The sequence below is a fragment of the Sinohyriopsis cumingii genome, chromosome 4, assembly GCF_028554795.1.
Source record: "Sinohyriopsis cumingii isolate HCF-2022 chromosome 4, ASM2855479v2, whole genome shotgun sequence".
Taxonomy (NCBI): domain Eukaryota; kingdom Metazoa; phylum Mollusca; class Bivalvia; order Unionida; family Unionidae; genus Sinohyriopsis; species Sinohyriopsis cumingii.
In genome coordinates this window covers 94,112,863-94,131,164 of record NC_142964.1, presented here as the reverse complement: position 1 = coordinate 94,131,164, position 18,302 = coordinate 94,112,863, and the positions used below count along the sequence as shown (strand labels likewise).

General features: G+C 34.1%; 1 protein-coding gene across 1 annotated transcript in view; it reads left to right on the top strand.

Annotated features, from left to right (window-relative positions):
* LOC149801693 (uncharacterized) overlaps positions 1-18,302 on the top strand; it is a 102,330-nt gene that overhangs the window by 21,405 nt on the left and 62,623 nt on the right. Inside the window, 5 exon segments of the mRNA XM_089956835.1 lie at positions 1,165-1,385; positions 2,386-2,561; positions 8,926-9,054; positions 11,223-11,294; positions 16,288-16,444. Of these exon segments, the coding sequence (XP_089812961.1) occupies positions 1,165-1,385; positions 2,386-2,561; positions 8,926-9,054; positions 11,223-11,294; positions 16,288-16,444 (755 nt within the window).

The window sequence follows — 18,302 nt, the reverse complement described above, 5'->3', positions numbered from 1 at the left end:
GTTGTACTCTACTTATAAGCAAGTATATATAACTTCTACATCAGTTGCTGTTTTCAGGTGAAACTCTGGGGGAAAAAACCCCCAAACCCATGTAATTTTTACCCATCCAACAAAAATGTATACCCATGAAAATAAATGAATTCACAGTATTTGGATAAAATCTGCCTTTAAATACATCCATACTGTACATACTTGCTTGTAAATCGAGTTCAACTGCAAACAGCATACACCCTGATCTGCTTTGCATATTGTGTTGGCAGATAAGGTCTATTTTGTTTGTTTTTTTTATCACAAACCATATAGACCAGATCTGCCAGCACATTATATAACAGCAGATCTGGGTCTATGCAGCTTGCAGTTGGACTTGATTGATAAGAAAGTATAAACAGTGTAGGAAAGGAAAGTCATCTCTCCTTTTCTTTTATAATTCATCATTTCTATGAAGGGGATATATTCTGTTACCGATGTATATATAAGTCTCATGTCTCATCACGACCATCACATATTTGGTTTCTGCTCAAGGATATAATGGATTTAAATGAAATTTGTTATGAGGCTTTGCATTAAGAAGAAAGTAAAATGTCTGAACTCCCATTTAAAAAGAGATGTTGATCCCTATCAGATGTACATTATGTAATTGGTGCTAGTTAGTAGATGAACATATCACATCATATGTTAGCTGTATCCCCTTGCATATCAAAGATACTATGGATTTTATCCAAAAAATTCAAACTGTTGGCAACCTACCAGATGAGTTCTTTATCATCACACTAACAAACACAACCAGTAAGGGTTAACATCAGGAGCTAGAAACCTCACTACTTACAAACCCCAATATCTTCCCTCTAATCAAAGCATTCTACCCTTTTAAAACTGTGATAGATTGGCAGTAATTTTGCCATCGATAACTGCCATTACCTAGTCTAATAATTGTATTGATATGATGAATGGGAATGATTTTTTGAAGCTAATATTTATTCCAATACATAAACCTGGCCAGTGGAATAATATAGATCAGACAATAGACCAACAAGATGAGATTCTTCTTTGTGCATTTTGTACAAATGATATGAAATAATTTTAAAAACATTTTCAAGGAATTGGTTTTAAAAGCATTTCATACATAAAAATACATAAGTATAAAAAAATTCTTGTTTTTCACAGATATAGAATGTGAATCAGTCTCAAATATTGAGTTGGCAAAGGACAGCACACAATGTCCTCTCCTGGATGCAAGAAGGCTTCAAGAGGAGATAATCACTGCTAAACAGAAGCAGATCATCAGACCTGTTGCAGGAAGATTATTTCAGCAGAAGAGGAATATTGGCAGAATTAGACTTAAGGATGTGATACATTTTAGTTTGGCAAAGAGAACACATCAAGAGGTATTTTAGTTTAGATGCTATAGGACTCACGGTACTAATTCCCATAGTAAACCTGTGCAGACCCCCTGATATTAAAAATTCAGTAACTTAAAATTTTTGAGTGCTCATGATCAAACCTGTATTTATCAGTATAGATGAAACCTGGATGTCAGCTTCTGTGTAGAGGAAAGGATATGAGCTGCAGCATTTTCTGGACCTGCATGTGTTTGAAATATGTGCTTTCATTTCTGCACCAAAAAGTCAGGTCCTAATTTTAGTAATGAGTGTTCCAAACTCAAGACTGTTAAAGGACTGAAATGCCATCAATAAAACAATGTCTCTATTTTTTCACTTACAGCTAGGATAAGCTCTCAAAAGGTTCTTTTTCCTACAACATAACTACATTATTAACCAATCCTGGTCAGCCAAACCCATATATACTCTATTTTAGGTTAACCCATTTCCAGGCTGGTTCCCAGTTTTCCATACCATTAGTACCGTGTGTCCTTTACTCATGCAGTTTAACTCAAAATACTTGAGATTCAGATCAGATTCAGAAAATGATGTTTTAAAAAATGTTTGATAAACTTTCATGTGAAATATCATTTTCATGAATTTAGTTTTCCACAAAAAGTCATGAAACTTTTGTCCTTACTATTAATTTATGTTTTACGAATTCAATTTAGAAACTTTATGCAGAGCTCAAATTACTATACATGTAAAATTCTGGAGGATTATATTTTCCTGGACTAAGACTCACTGTATGTGTGAGATGGACATTTTCTGTATTTGGTGGTCAAATTTTTGGTCTTTATTCTGGAATGTGTACCAGATTACCTGAAATTTATTTACTGATATAACCACAAGGGTATCATTTTCATGAATTTTGAGAGTAAGATGGTTAGATTATGTTACATAGAGGCACTTGTACATTTGTTGAGTACATAAGTTGATATTGAACTTTGTCATACTTGATAGTAGCATTGTTGAAGTCAGTTGATAAATATGGCTTTCTTTTCAGTTGCTAACCCATGGTGTCAGTAGGTCAACCTTAGGAGTGAGAGCCAGTAATGCAGGGGAATATAGGTTTACACTGTCAGATTTCTACAGTGCGGAAGTAGGACATGTTCTGGTTGGAGATGGGGCATACCTTGTGCCTGATGACAGTGGAACTGCTGGCAAACAGGAGTTTGCCAGGTATTGTCTGTTTTCTAACTCTTTGACAATCCCTTCCTTCCCAAAATTCAGTATTTCTTTTAAATTGTCAGTTCAGTTGTAAATTTACAGTATTCTCTATAGTTTTACAAAGACTCTAAAAACATACTGGCTTAACAGTGGATTTCTTCCCTAATATTAATTTTCAACGAATTATGACAAAGTTACAATTTAATAGATTAAATGTCAAGTTGACATTATGTGATTAATTGCTACCTGTCATGATGTGCGTGCAAATTGTTGTACCCAGCATTTTCAAGAAGAGCTGGGGACATAATATCTGCACTTACATTCTGTCTGTATGATTGCTCATCCATCCCTTACACTTTCGCTTAATAATTGTCAAATCATTGAGATTTAGGTTTGTTGCATAACACACTGGGGAATCCTGTCAACAAGGTCAAGGTCATCACTCAGTATTTTACCTTTTCCATCACATTTTCCTTCAGTTTCTTAAAGTTTTTTGACATCAAGGGATGCAGCTTGGTAATACAGTCACACCTGTCCTAATAAGCACCTGTATATAGACCTCACCAGGTCTTAACTGACATTCCTATCTCTCTTAGTGTGAAATTTCCTGAATAAAAGTACTGTATTTAATAAGTTGCCTGCTTTCCATTGTCAGTGGTAACCCAAACAGTGGTTTCTGACTGCTTAAAGTGGTCACCTGAGCATATCAATCATGCAAATGAAGCATTTGTTTTCCCAAGAAAGGCATTGTTTTTGTGGAGACAGGGTATGTGAATTGGCATGAAAACTTGCCTTATATTCTATTCACCATAATAAAGGCAGTGACATAGTGTAACTTTATATTGGCTAATTTCTCCCTTGCTATTTTAAGAATTTGAATAAAGTTACACTTGGTTAGAAATTCATTGCTGGGGTAAATATTTGAGATAAATCACAATTTTTACAGCTCACCCCACACTTTATGTTGCTGGATGGTTGGGGGATGTGCTTATTGATTGTACTAAATATATTCATCAGAAAGGATTAATAGAGATCTATGTTTACATTGGAAATTTGCTTAAATTTATCAAATTTGCCTTTTCAACAAGTTATAATAGTTTGTGGATCAAGATCATCACAAGGGATTTCTTGTAAAACATAGTTATGACCCATGTAGGGCACCTTCAGTATGAAGTGGTCAATTACAGATGGAATTTAGGGTAAATAAATATACCCTGACATAATTTTTCAAAACTGCTTTTCCATGCATATTTGAATTAAACAGTGATAAGCTCTTCCTACATATTGTATTTAATGTGAAAAGTGAAATTTGACATTCAAACACTGCTCATTTCTATCAGATAAGTGCCAGGATTGTAATTAATTTAAGTTAAAGAAATCCAAAACAAACAAAAACAGATGCAGTAGAATGATTGTGTGCAAAAGTCTTCATGAATCCAGATGCATAAAATTCATTGTTGTCCTTGAAATATTAATACCGTATTTAACATATGTTTTTGGACTGCAACAAATAATTCCTTTCTTTGTCATCCGAATACATATTCTTAAATTAGGTGTTCAAAAACATACAGGTGAAGATAGATTTATTACCCACCCCCCATGTCTGTAACTAAGTTACCATTAGCTCACATGACGACGTGCTGCCATGAAGTAAAACAAGTATTTTGTCTAACACCACAAAAAGGATAATGAATGAAAAACAGGCATTACTTGCCTATTTTGTCTATTTGATACATGTCCATCCACCAGAAAACACAGCCATACATGTATTAGAGCCACGATTGTGTGCGTATTTTCCAAAAGAACCGCCATATTAGTAATCATGCAATCCACAGTTTAACCCTCTGCTAATCAGTGATCATTAAAATCTACATTACAAATGCACACAAGCTTTATTTCTGTGTAATTAAGATATTAATACAAACTAAGTAAAAAGATTTTGGAATTATAATTATTAAGATATTTATGACAGAAACATTTTAGTTTTGAGAGTAGAAATACTGGTACATGTATGATGGCTAATCTTAGAGCACCAAGGGTGAGAGGCTCCATATGGGGTGAGTGTTGTATACACCCCTAGGAAGGGTGAAAATAACAAGAAAGTTGCAACATATGAGTCGGTGTGATTAATATATTGGTATTTTTAAAAAATAAAGGTGATCTATTTGTTGTGGTTCTCTCTTCCTTTTTTTCCACCTAGCAGAGGGTAGCTTCAGAATGAGCAGAGCTTGCCGACTCGAAACAATCAACTGCTCAAAGATTGTTTTGATGCATGTCAGAGATTTCAAAGTGTCATGGTGATAATTGTTAATAATATAACTTTGACAGGTGTGTTCGGAAATAAAAGGCAGCTATTTGGATTTCATTAAAAGAGCACACTATGTACCTAACATGTAGCACCCAGAATCAGTATTTATCGTCTACAAAAAGGTTTATTACCTGTAGAACAAAAACTATGTTTAAACCTTGGTATATAATGCCTCATGGATAAGGGGTTTGTTTTGTTGCACAATGCCAATGAATTTTACTAATCCATGCTGACATTCTGATGTATTGTTGAATGATATAAAGCAGGGATCATGGTTTCTAATCAAAGCCATAACTGTCACACCAATTTGATGTGGTTTCATGTGTAACAATGTCGACGCTGACAACTAATCATATTTTTGTTAGCCGAATCAAGCTAGTAAAATATAAAGTATAAATAAAATACCCACTACTATCAAAATTTATATGCTGGATAGCTGTCGTTGCGAAACGTAATATTGTTAGTACTATTATAATTTTGATAGATAAGTTTATCATATGCAACAAGTGAGGAGGCACTGTCTAGTTCGTGGAGGGACTCTCCGTTGCCAAAATTGTCTCCAAAGAGGCCAGTAGGCCATCCACAGAAGCGACCTTGAATTATTGATTCTGAGGATGCATCACAAAAAGAACCACCTACAAAAAAAGCTGCTCTAGATGATGAGTCTGATTATCTTGAACCCGAGGGTGCTCCACCTGGTTCTGTACATGGTCACTATAAACATTATACATTAAAGCAAAAGCAGGATATTGTTAACAATGCAAAACTTCTGGGAATTAGACCTACAGCAGAAAAATTCAAGATTCCGAAATCCACGGTGAGTATCTGGATGAAAATTGACTATTCTGCAAATCTGAACTTGAATAGACATTTGCCTAAGTGTGGATGACTCATTTAATATGGACAAGCATAGGATGATACGATAGCTCAATGGGTGCTCACTCAGCGTGACTTACAAATTCCAGTCAGTGTTGAGGGAATATGTATATATGCCAAGGAGCTTGTCTCAACAGAATTTCCGGAGAGCAAATTCCATGCCAGTCGTTCTTGGGGAGAGAGTTTCATGAAAAGCAATGGGTTAATGCTCAGAAGCAGGACTTTTCTTGCCCATCGTTTGCCCAAGGATTTGGAAGAAAAGATTGCTTCATTCCACAAGTTTGTGATGGATAGACAAGAGGAGGAAAAGTTTGACGATAAGTTTATTATTAACATGGACGAGACACCGATGTACTTTGATCTTGTGCCAGGGAAAACGGTGGACAGAGAAGGAATGAAAAGCATTTTGATTCATACAACTGGAGTGGAGAAGAGACACATTACTGTTGTTTTAGCCGTTGCAGGTTCTGGTGATGTATTACCCCTATTGATTATTTTCAAGGGAAAGACATCTAGATCTGAAGGCACCAAAAGGGTGAATTTTTGCAGTTCAAGAGAAAGCATGGATGGACAAAACGCTAATGCTGTGATGGATTGAAGAAATTTATTTGCCATTCACCAGAAGAGAGTGATCACTATTAGTTATGGACTCGTTCTGGGCTCACATCACTGATGACGTGAAGAAACAGTTGCGGCACTGAAATGTTGTGCCAGCAATAATACCAGAAGGCTGCACATCCAAGTTGCAACCGCTTGATGTGAGCATCAATAAACTTGTCAAGAGCTACCTACTCCGCAGCTGGACGGAATACATCAGGGATGCTATGAACACATTAATATCATCTGACAAAAGCAGCAACAGACAGATCAAGACAGCCAGCAAATAAACTGTATTGGACTGGGTTGTAAATGCCATGGACACCTTGAAGGAAAAGCGCACAATGATAATGAAATCTTTCAAGGTGTGCGGCATCAGTTTCAGTCTGAGTGGAAGTGAAAACATGCTGATCAGAAATGACAAACAATTAAACAGTATGGATGATGATAGTGAAACAGAATTTAAGGGCTTTTGGCCTGAGGACCTAAAAAAAGCTATGGACAAGCTACTTGAAATTGAATAATATATTTAAGTATATTAAAGCATTAAATCATATTTCTTTTCCTCCTTTCATATTGCTATTTATTGTGTATGGCTTAATATAAAAATGTTTATCTATCTACATAATTACATACATACATACATACATACATACATACATATGATTAAGAATTTTAAATTATATTAGTTCATGGAAGTTCATGATCACATTAAATAATTGGCAACCAAATGAAGCGAACTTTGTATCAGTTAAATTAATGGCAAACACGTTGGTGAATTTTGCATTAAAATGATGCAGCAGATCTTCCTAGATTGTGTCCGAAAGCATAAATTGTAGAAACAATCATAGCGCAGCAACGTCTGAAAACTTACAAGGTATTTAAATATTATATCCCCCCAACAAACGGTGTCCAAAAACATACAGTAAATACGGTACTCACAATGTACATACCAGATTTTCATTCAATATCCATCCCTGTTTCAAATGAAAATATTATTGGGCATTTAATCATTAGGTTACTCTTTTTAATCCAAGGATAAATCTTGGACAAACACTATCATCTCTGTTTCATATAAGATATCCTGTTGGTTCAAACTTTTGATGGAAACAATGTTTCAGTATAAAAGGTATCACAGGTCTTTGACTAAAGGTGGTCTCTTAATCATTGGGTTGGACTCTTTCTATATTTGGGTTAGGTCTGTTACTTATGAAACAGGTGCAGTATTCCAGCAGCTGAGCTAGTTACCTTCTTACCATATGTATGTGTGTGTGTGTATATAAATATAAATATATATATATATATATATATATATATATATATATATATATATATATATATATATATATATATATATATATATATATATATGAGATTAAGGGATGAAACGTGGTATACATGTATATCATCACTAGAAGCTGTGTTTTGTACCAGATTGGGGGTCTTATCTTCAAGATCAAGGTTATGACTCAGTATTTTATGCTTCCGTCACACATTCCTTTCTGATCATGAACTTAAAATCTGAGATAAAGAGGTGAAACCTGGTATACATGTACATTGATGCTAGAAGGTGTGACACATGTCATATTGGGTGTGTGGTATCTTCCAGGTCATGGGCATGACCCAGTATTGTATGCTTCTGTCACACATTCCTTTCTGATCATGAACTTAAAATCTGAGATAAAGAGGTGAAACCTGGTATACATGTACATTGATGCTAGAAGGTGTGACACATGTCATATTGGGTGTGGTATCTTCCAGGTCATGGGCATGACCCAGTATTTTATGCTACATCACACTTTCTTTTCCACTATGTTACTTTTGAGTTGTTTAAGATTAGGTGCTGGAACTTGGTATGCATATATGTTATCATTAGCAGGTGTGTAATATACCACATTGATGATCTTATCCTGAAGTTCATTGTCATGGTGTTACATATTAATTCTTTCTATTACATGTTTCCTTCCACGTTCTTATCTTAAAGTCATAAGAGATAAAGCTATGAAAATTGGTATAACTATATGAGTAAAAGGTGTGAGGCATACCACAGTGGGGTTCAAAGGTCAAAGTCAGCATTTGTCATATTTCCTTGTGCATTTCAGTTTCACAGCTGTTCAAGATAAATAGATGAATCTTGTGTATTTGTATATTATCACCAGAAGACGTGTTGCATTGTATGTTTGAGATCTGATCCTGAAGGTCAAAGTCACAGCTCATTATTACAGATTTCATTTGTTTCTGGATTTTATTATATAAAGTTATTTGAGATCCATGGATATACCTTGGTAATCTAATCGTGTTGCTGGCATCCTATGAATCACAGTCAGGTTTTTTTCCCTCGAAGTTTCAGCTCTTGCTTTGCATGAATAACAAGTTATTAAAAATTAATTTAAATATAATGATAATAAAGTGCATAAAATTTTAAAAACATTTATATTTATCCAAAATATATTTAAAAGAATTTGCATTCACAGTTAAACTTCTAACCCATAATGTTGGTGTTTGTAGTTCAATCCTATTGAAATTGTATGGCTAGTATCTATATTTGTCATTTTGGATACGTATAACTGATTTAAAATGTCTAATTATTCGTAGGGCATTTCAAACATTGGAGGGAGTTGACCCCAAGTTGGTGAATGAAGCATGGATTTATAACCATTATCGTTGGATTATCTGGAAGCTTGCTGCATATGAGGTTGTTTCCCCTTCATCTATGGCTGGCAGGTAAGGAGAGAATGTAGAAAACATTTTCTATGGACATATTTGTGTGACAGATTCTCTTTGTATGCTCCAACCTTGTCCATCCATCTGTGATGTCTGTGTTAGGTTTTTTTGTTTAGGTTAGTTTTCAAATACATTGTTTTGCACTCGTGTTACTAGAAAATATTTCTACCTTAATTGTTAAATGGTCTTGCATAACATATCTTTGATCTGTGCAGCATTGTATCTAGATTGTGTTTATGCTTAATTTAAAAACCCTCACAACATCCCACCTATGCTGATATCCTTGCTGTAGATAGCTCAGCATAAAATCAGTGACACCTGGTTGCTTGCTTCATTGGATTAATGTGGTTTGCACTCATACTGTACATGTACCACGAGTTACTGCACGCACAGCATGCTTGTTGATTACTCCTGGGGGAAGGAAAGAGAGCCACATATTCAAAGAACACTTATTAATTCTAGCCTCAGATTGTTGGACTATTAGAGTCCTTAACAATCTGAATAAAGGCTTTTACATGAGGGGGAATAGACCCATGCACACTCATGTATATAAAGTTGGAATTTCAGCCTTAAAATGCACCAGGTGTCAACACAAGTGGTATGTAACATCCACTATGATTGGTTGGTAGCAATGAAGTCACATTATGACACCTGGGTTTTTGACGGGTGGAAATGGTCCCGCATTCTGTCAATGGTACAATGTCCGAGCTAGTTCAGGAGGGAAAGGTGCTCGGCAAGCCAGCCATGGATGTCGTGTACTTCCAAAAATGTCAGCCCATACTTATTTCAAATCAAATCCAGTTATATAAATGGACACAGAAATGCCAATAATGTGTAAGCCACCTGTGCAGTTAATCAAATCAACGGAGTCGAAAAATTAGAAAAATTATTCATTTTATTCATTCAAGTTGGAATTTAGTGTACAATGTGTACATTGAATATACTAATTAAATACCAATTTGTAAAGTAAAAATGACTCATAAAATAGTTATTATCATGCATAAATAAAATAAGAGAATAAATTTTTATGGTGGTACCAAACACATCAAATTAGGTTGCTGTTGAAATAGATATTGTCGAAAAGGTTCTCAAGCCAAAATGAGAACCAAAACATTCAACCAGGCAATTTGAAACGTTGCTTCAATCCAAAATAACATGCATTCTTGTTTCACTTAATTCTCCTTTATCTTATCAATCTATGTCCAGAATTTTGCATTTGCATTTTCAATTTCCTTTATATTTTATTCATCATTTCATTTGTGTTCATTCTACATTCATTTGCATTCATTATGCATTCTTTTTCATTTCACTGGTAAATTTATCCTTTTCATGGTGTGTAGCCAGCTAGCATACATTGCTTAAATGTATCTTCTGTATTCCATATGCTGTGAAATTTTACCATACACAATATTATAATACATCTGTTCATAAGGGACGGCATTTATGAATCCCTTCTTGGATGGTAGTCTTAATCATATTTATCGCACCATAAGAAAGCAAGCACTCCATTGGAATTGTATATGTCTTGGTTTCTACATTTTCAGTTAATGACAAAACATTTCTAATGGTGTTCTTGGCATTGGTTAATGCAGAGTTTGAAAAGAAAATTTGTTTGCATGAAATAAGCACCTGTATTCTTATTTAATTCATCTTTTCATATGGCATATGTTCTAGGACAGTAGTGAGTAAATTTAGTGTAGAAAATAAAACTGAACAGTTAAATGAGCAGAATTTTATTATAACAGTAGTCATCTTTACAGAATTTTATTATAACAGTAGTCATCTTTACAGAATTTTATTATAACAGTAGTCATCTTTACAGAATTTTATTATAACAGTAGTCATCTTTACAGAATTTTATTATAACAGTAGTCATCTTTACAGAATTTTATTATAACAGTAGTCATCTTTACAGAATTTTATTATAACAGTAGTCATCTTTACAGAATTTTATTATAACAGTAGTCATCTTTACAGAATTTTATTATAACAGTAGTCATCTTTACAGAATTTTATTATAACAGTAGTCATCTTTACAGAATTTTATTATAACAGTAGTCATCTTTACAGAATTTTATTATAACAGTAGTCATCTCTACCAACATAGACAGATATCTTTGTACATCTTGCTGTTATGTGGGTGTGTATATTTTTGTCTTTCTTTCTAGGTGCTTAATCCCAGAGACTGTAATGTTACAGCTTAAGTACAGGTATGATGTGGAAATAGACAGGTGTCACAGGTGAGTCAAATAATAATAATAATAATAATTTTATTTATTATTATTGTTATTATTATTATTATTATTATTATTATCATTGCCAACATTATATGCATGAAAATCTTTCATGTGCTTATCATAAACAGAAAATGATTTTCATTAATACATAAATTTGTTGATATGCCTTTTTAGAAAAAAAACAGTTATTTATGACTCCAAAATGTTTGGTTGGTCTTCAAATTTTTGGATTGTAACAATTAAGCAGTCACAGAAAATTACAATCCCACAATTGAAAGTAACAGCACCTTCATTTCAGTGTGCCCTGTTACTTGGAAGCTTGTTGTCTACAATGCAGAAACAGGTATTAAAGTACAAGCATCAAACCTGGTCACTGAAACCTTGTTATATTGCTTGCTTTAGCATTTAAAACAGATTTTAGAACCCAGAAATTTAGAATTAACATCATGAAATTTGCGACATTTAATATGAAGTTATATATTTTGTTTAGTTTTCTTTGAAAAAATTACAATATGTAACAAAATATTCATTGGTGAAAATTTTGACAGTGTCTACTAGTGGCAACACTTTAAGAAACTAATATCAAATAAATAAGTCTTATCAAGTGCAATTCATGTTTCAGTCTTAGCTTTTATTTCCATTCCAGTGTAATGATCATAAATGTTATATACCTATGTTTACAAATTGACCATCATAGCAATGCCTGCAAGCATGTCTATGACAACCTAATTCATGCTAACTGTTTTACAGTCAGTTAAAAGTTGAACTGGCTTGTATTTTCAGGTTACATGGTTTGTATCAAATCAAGTAAAGGGGTTGAAACATTGTTAAAAGGCATGCCAGTCCTATCTGTGTAAAATCTTGTGGTCACATTTGTGTGTCCTGTTTACTCGTGTCATTTGACCAATCAAACATTGTTTATATATAACTATATAAGTAGCCATTAAATTGTATAGCATTAATCAGTGGTTATCCTGGTCATTTGCAGATGTGATAAGGGTTTTTAAGGGAACCAAGTGAAAGACATACTTAGTGCATAAAAAATTTACTTTTGGAAAGAGGTTCTAATATCAAGAAGCAGGATCTAAAGTAAAAATTGAAGATACAATTAAGAAAAAGATGAGCAGGAAATTTCTCTCAAAGATGGTTGTCCTTATTTGACGTTGCTGTCATGGTGGTGGGTAAATTTGAAAATACAGTGTGTGTTATGATTATTGCCTGGGTATTGTGCCCCATTCTTTTTGGATAATAGCTGAAAATAAGGATAAAGATATTTATTTTGGAGTCACTTGTGTGTTATTACATTCCAAGTACAGGAAAAAACAGTGCTATTGAGAGTGGATGAAATTGCACTCTTTACATGAAAGAGAAGTTGTTAGTTGATACATTGTATCCAAGATCAGATTGACAGTCCCTCACTCATACTAACAGCAGCAACTAGCAATCATGCAGAGTCCATTTTTGTATTTTTATGAGTCATATTGTTTTTTTTCTACTTGCAGTTTAAGTCTTTGGATGTATTCAGATTTTCTTTGTTTAATTTGAATGATCGATATATTTTTTGGGGGAAGGAGAGCTAGAATTTATTTTATGTAAAGAGGTTACTCTGATGTTTGGTTGCCAGACACTGTTTCGATGAGCTTGATTATGAATAAGATCTGGTCATCTTAATGAGGTTAATGGGGTAATATTGAATCTGATTGGATAAACTTGTTAGAGACTGAATTGTGATCAGATTTTCCTGCACCTTAAGTTTATACTGTCATTGTCATCAGTGGTTTTTATAAGTGATTTCTGTGCATATTAATGAGATAATTACACCAGACTGGTTGAGTTCACTCTAAATCTAGAGAGTGGGTTTATGTTAACAAAAGTTTGGATAACTTTGATTATGAGAAATGGAATATGCATTTTAATTATATCTCAATATTTAGAATGAATTTTTATCATATCAGCATATAGTAAAGTAGGTAAAATCAATGTGGTATAAAGTTTGGAAGATACTTTTCTTACTGGTAAGTTTTGTTCTTATAATACTACATTCTGGTATGGTAAGCCTGCTTAGTGAAATGGTCAACTTTTAAGTTTATGTAAGCTAAGTGAATGATATTAGGCCACCTGGTCCTAGTGTTATGTCCTTTCATAAAGGAGGAAGGTGCATAAAGTGACATTCTTGTTCATCCATTATTGATGTCCATCATAACATCTGTCTCACTTTGGATAAGTTCTGTGTTTACATTCGTTTCATTGGCAGTGTTCGATAATTAGTCACACTGCTTTGTGTGCGTTTATCTTTGTCATTACCAAATGTAGGTCATCTTGATGTGGTATTCATGTTTCATGAAGAGTTTCTAAATTTAGATTGGTTTCTAAGTAACAAACATCGTAGGAATTTGGACAGCTTTTTTTGTGGTATTCAGATTTGGGGAGTCAGCTTACTCAAAAATCTCTCTTAAAAATACACTTGTATATAAAGGATAACTACTCAGAAAAGGACAGCTAGAGGTTCCTTCACTTACACTGATGATCATTTGTAATATTTATATAAAGGACATATCCCAAAACAAAACATAATTATTGGTTCCTTGATTGTCCAATGTTGACATGTTTTACCTTTTGTCTCCTTTGAGAATCATAATTTAGGACATTCATCTTGTGACCTGTTCATATGACTGTATATCATTGCACAAGCTATATTCAGTACACAGTTCAGACACTATGTATTGCCATTACTATAGCCATTTTAACTACTGGTGTTGTTCTTTGAAAGCTGAAATGTTTTTAAGTATCACTGAAAGTTCTACACTGAATATTTCAGTGTAAATCTAACTTTGCATGCTCTATCTTACGATAAAGAAATTTTCAGTTGTTGTTTTGCAACTTGAAAGTTACAGCAGTATTCACTGTATACCTTTTTAGTACAGAAATGTGAGAAATGTGTGAAAAAGAAAACATCATTTTGATTAAGTGATGGATAGAAAATTCCATCCTTGGGATTACAAATTTGCATCAAACACTCAGCACATCCTTGTGAATGATTTAAAATTCTAAGCTTCGAATGGAATTTTTCTATTCTAACAAAGTCAAATGATGCATTTTATCATTACAGCAGTGATCATGGAGATTGGCAGTGTTGACTTGGGAAGGTAGTCGCAGTTGATAATCAATAGAGTAATATTACTGTGTGTGTGTGATTTGGATTTTTAATGTAGATTTAATAATTTATAAGTCACATCACTACAATGTCTGCAGTGTGGCAGTTTATAGTGATGTCTAGCACGGGCATTATGCTGCAGACATGTAGCATCATGTCCCACCCACTCACATTATCCTGACACCAGGCCAACCTGTCCTAACAGTAAACACTAACCTCTTAATGCTGAGCGCCTAGCAAGGCAGCTGTTAGTATCATTTTTATAAATCCCTGTTACGACTCAGCTAGGGTTCGAACATGTGACCTCCTGCATCTGAGGCAGGTGCTCTAACCACTAAGGCCACTGGAACAGTAATATTACTATAAAGAAGGCATTTGCATGTAGTAATGATATTTAATATTAAATACAAAGTTAAAGTTCTATAAGAAAGACAACACTGAATTTTCTTTTATATTCTGCAGGCAGTGTGAGGCATAGCTGTAATAATCTTACTACATTATGTTTTTTAAATGACAAAATAAATGTTAGACTGTTACCAGGGAAATAGTCATGTTACTAAATGTGTTAAGGGATTAACAATGTAGTATTATTACTAAATCAGGTTTTGCACATCCAAGAAATCAACATTGCACTGTTATCTGGAAATAGGGTAATGTTAGGGGCTGTCAATTTAGTATGTACGCATGGAGGGGGGTAACCCAAATGCATACGCTTGCATATGGGGTGGTGGGTCTACTGATAATGTATGTATGCATAGGAAAGGGGGGGTTTGAAACCTTGATAATAATTTGTCTAATACGTAACTAGTTCGACTGGGTTCATTTGGCGTTTGAATTTTAGTGGGTACTAGAAAAGCTGTTTAAAGTTACGCAGCTTATTTCTTTGATGCAGCCAGATATTCAGTGTCGGTGGACTATCTGTGTTATTAAAAACGTTAATATTAGTAGTAATCCTTTATGGTTTCTGTTTGAATTAAATATAGGCCGTTCTATAGAATTTGGGGGATGGGAGTGCGTCAAGCGTACATACGCAGGTGGGGTATGTAAAAAAGTATGCATGTGTATAGGGAGGGGGAAAGGGTCAAGCTTTGCGAGATTTTTGTGTACATACTAAATGGATGACCCCTTCATGGGTTTTGTGATCAACAATGTAGTATTGTTACTACATCAGGTTTTGGAGATCACAAAATCAGTTTTACATTGTCACCAGGAAATAGGGCAGTGTTACTACATGTGTCTGAGGGATAAGCAATGTAGTATTGTTACTATATCAGGTCTTGATGATCACAAAGTGCCTTGAAAGAGGATAATGTTACTACATGTACATGTGTTGGTGGGATTGCTATGTAGTATTGGTACTACATCAGGTTTCGGTGCTCACAATATCAGTGGTTGGAAGTATGGTAATGTTACTAGATGGGTTTGGGGGATAGCTATGTAGTATTGTTACTACATCAGGTTTTGGGATCACAAAATCAGTGGTTGGAAATTTGGTAACGTTACTGCATGGATTTTGGGGGATAGCTATGTAGTATTGTTACTACATCAAGTTTTGGAGGTCACAAATCATGCAGTGCCTTGAAATAGGGTAATGTTAGTACATCGGTTTGGGGGATAGCAGGAGAGCTATGTAGTATTGTTACTACATCAATTGTAGTATTGTTAATACATCAGGTGTTGGAGATCACAAAATCAGTGCCTGGAAATATACTAATATTACTATAATTGTTTGGGAATTAACAATGTGGTATTGTTACTAGTAAAATTCCCTTAAAAAGGACAAGCAAGCTATTACTTTTTTATTCTGACAGCCATTACATTTGGAATGGATCTAAATTCCAGGTCAGCTCTGAAGAAGATAGTTGAAAGGGATGATGCATGTGGGAAGAGAATGATTCTATGTGTTTCTGGAATTGAGAAGAGTCAAACAGTCCTGAAAAAAGGAGACCAATCTAACATTGAAGACAATAAAGGGAAAGTGCTCAATTTAGATCCCAGTGTAAGTGAAGGATTTTTCTTTGAGATTATCATAGACAATGTTTAATTTAGGGAATACTAACCAATATTAATCCACCAAGACATGGGCAGGTGGGATGTATGTGTGCGGATGGGTGATTGTTGGGGGTGGATGTGTCTGAGGACAGCTTTGGTTGAAGCATTTTCCATTACTTTCACCTCAGTAACCCTTACCTGAATCATTTCACATTTGTAATATATAATATATAATATATTCTTTCTTTCAGTACTATATCTATCCTTGGTTTCTGCCTCTAGTTATGGCCATGAAGTCAAGAATTAGAGACATTATTTTTTACTATAATTTAGCTCACCTGAATGTAAGACCAAAAATTTGCTTATGGTATGTGTCTGAATCCATGGAGTTTCATGTAGTGCCTCTGCTTTAAACTTTTCTAGAAACACTGAACCAATTTAAAAAAAAAAAAAAAAATTGCAAAGACTATCCAGGCATGGAAGGCTTTCACAATGATGCCAACCTGACTTCATATATTGACACTATTATTAAAAACAGAAAAACCTTTAAACAGCTTCTCAAAAATTGCTGGACAGAAATAGATCAAAATTTAACAGCATCTAGACATTAAGGTCTATTAGTTTTGTACCAAATGATGTGTTCCATTATGGCTACTTTTGCTGAGAAGAAAATCCTTTGAATAGCATCTTCTGATAATCTGCTGAACATAACATTGCCAAGTTTTATGGCAAGCATTCTGGCATAAAGGGCTTCAAGCTGTTACAAATGATGCAGTTACACCATCTAATATAGCCACCATTGCTAAAATTAGTAAAACCTTTAAGACTTTTTAAAAACTTTTGAACAGAATTAGACTAATTTTGAAATAATGCATCCTAGCATCAAGGGATATAAAATTTAAAATTTAAAATATATTCAAATGATGCAATTATTGCATCAAATGTGGCAGCTGTTGCTAGAAATAAAAAGCTGTAAATAACTTCTCAGAAACTGCTGAACAGAATATTTTTTGACAGAAAGCATCCTGACATGCAGGGCTTTCAGATTTGTACCAATGATGATCTGCTATCAGACATGTCTGCTATTACTAAACCTTGAATAACATTTAAATAAATAAATAACTTCTTCTCAGAATTTAGCTAAATTAAACAGAAAACATCCTGGCATTAAAGTCGTTCAATACTTTATGAATAATGCTGATTTACAGTGCAGTATGGATGAAGATACTAAAATCAGAACCTTGAAATATTTGTTTTTTTAACATATGCAATCAGCAACATTGGAATACAGATTTTACAGAAAGCGTCCTGCTAACTTATATTTTTTGGCCATCTGCTCATTTATTTGACTATTATGCAAATGTAAGATGAGCAATCTCAAGTTCTCTAGGGCCACTTGTTTTGTTACTTATGTTTTCATAACTCATAACCTCATAACCAGTTCCATTTATGTGGAATTTATTATCATCACAAAATGACCTCGTGCATTTCACTACTCCTACCTTGGTTCATTGTTCCTCTTTGCCATAATAATTATTTCTCAGGCCTGAAGGACCAGCATCTTTAAAATGTACATTGTCTTCCAGAATATGTACTGATCCTCGGGATTTATAGTTACTTTTTATAAACCTTTCTTTATTTTGGGATGCTCACAAGGGACCAGCTGCTTCAATTTCTTGAGGTAAAATTCGATTAGAAAAGTATATGTGTTGACCAGCTGGCTAGCACTAATTTTGAACACTGCCTAGGCTCACACCCTTATGTAGGGCAATGGGGTTAAGAACAACAGTTAAGACATATTTTTGGTTGAAGTTTTTCTTCTCCGCTAAATGATATTTCTGTTACAACTTACCCAGTTTATTCCT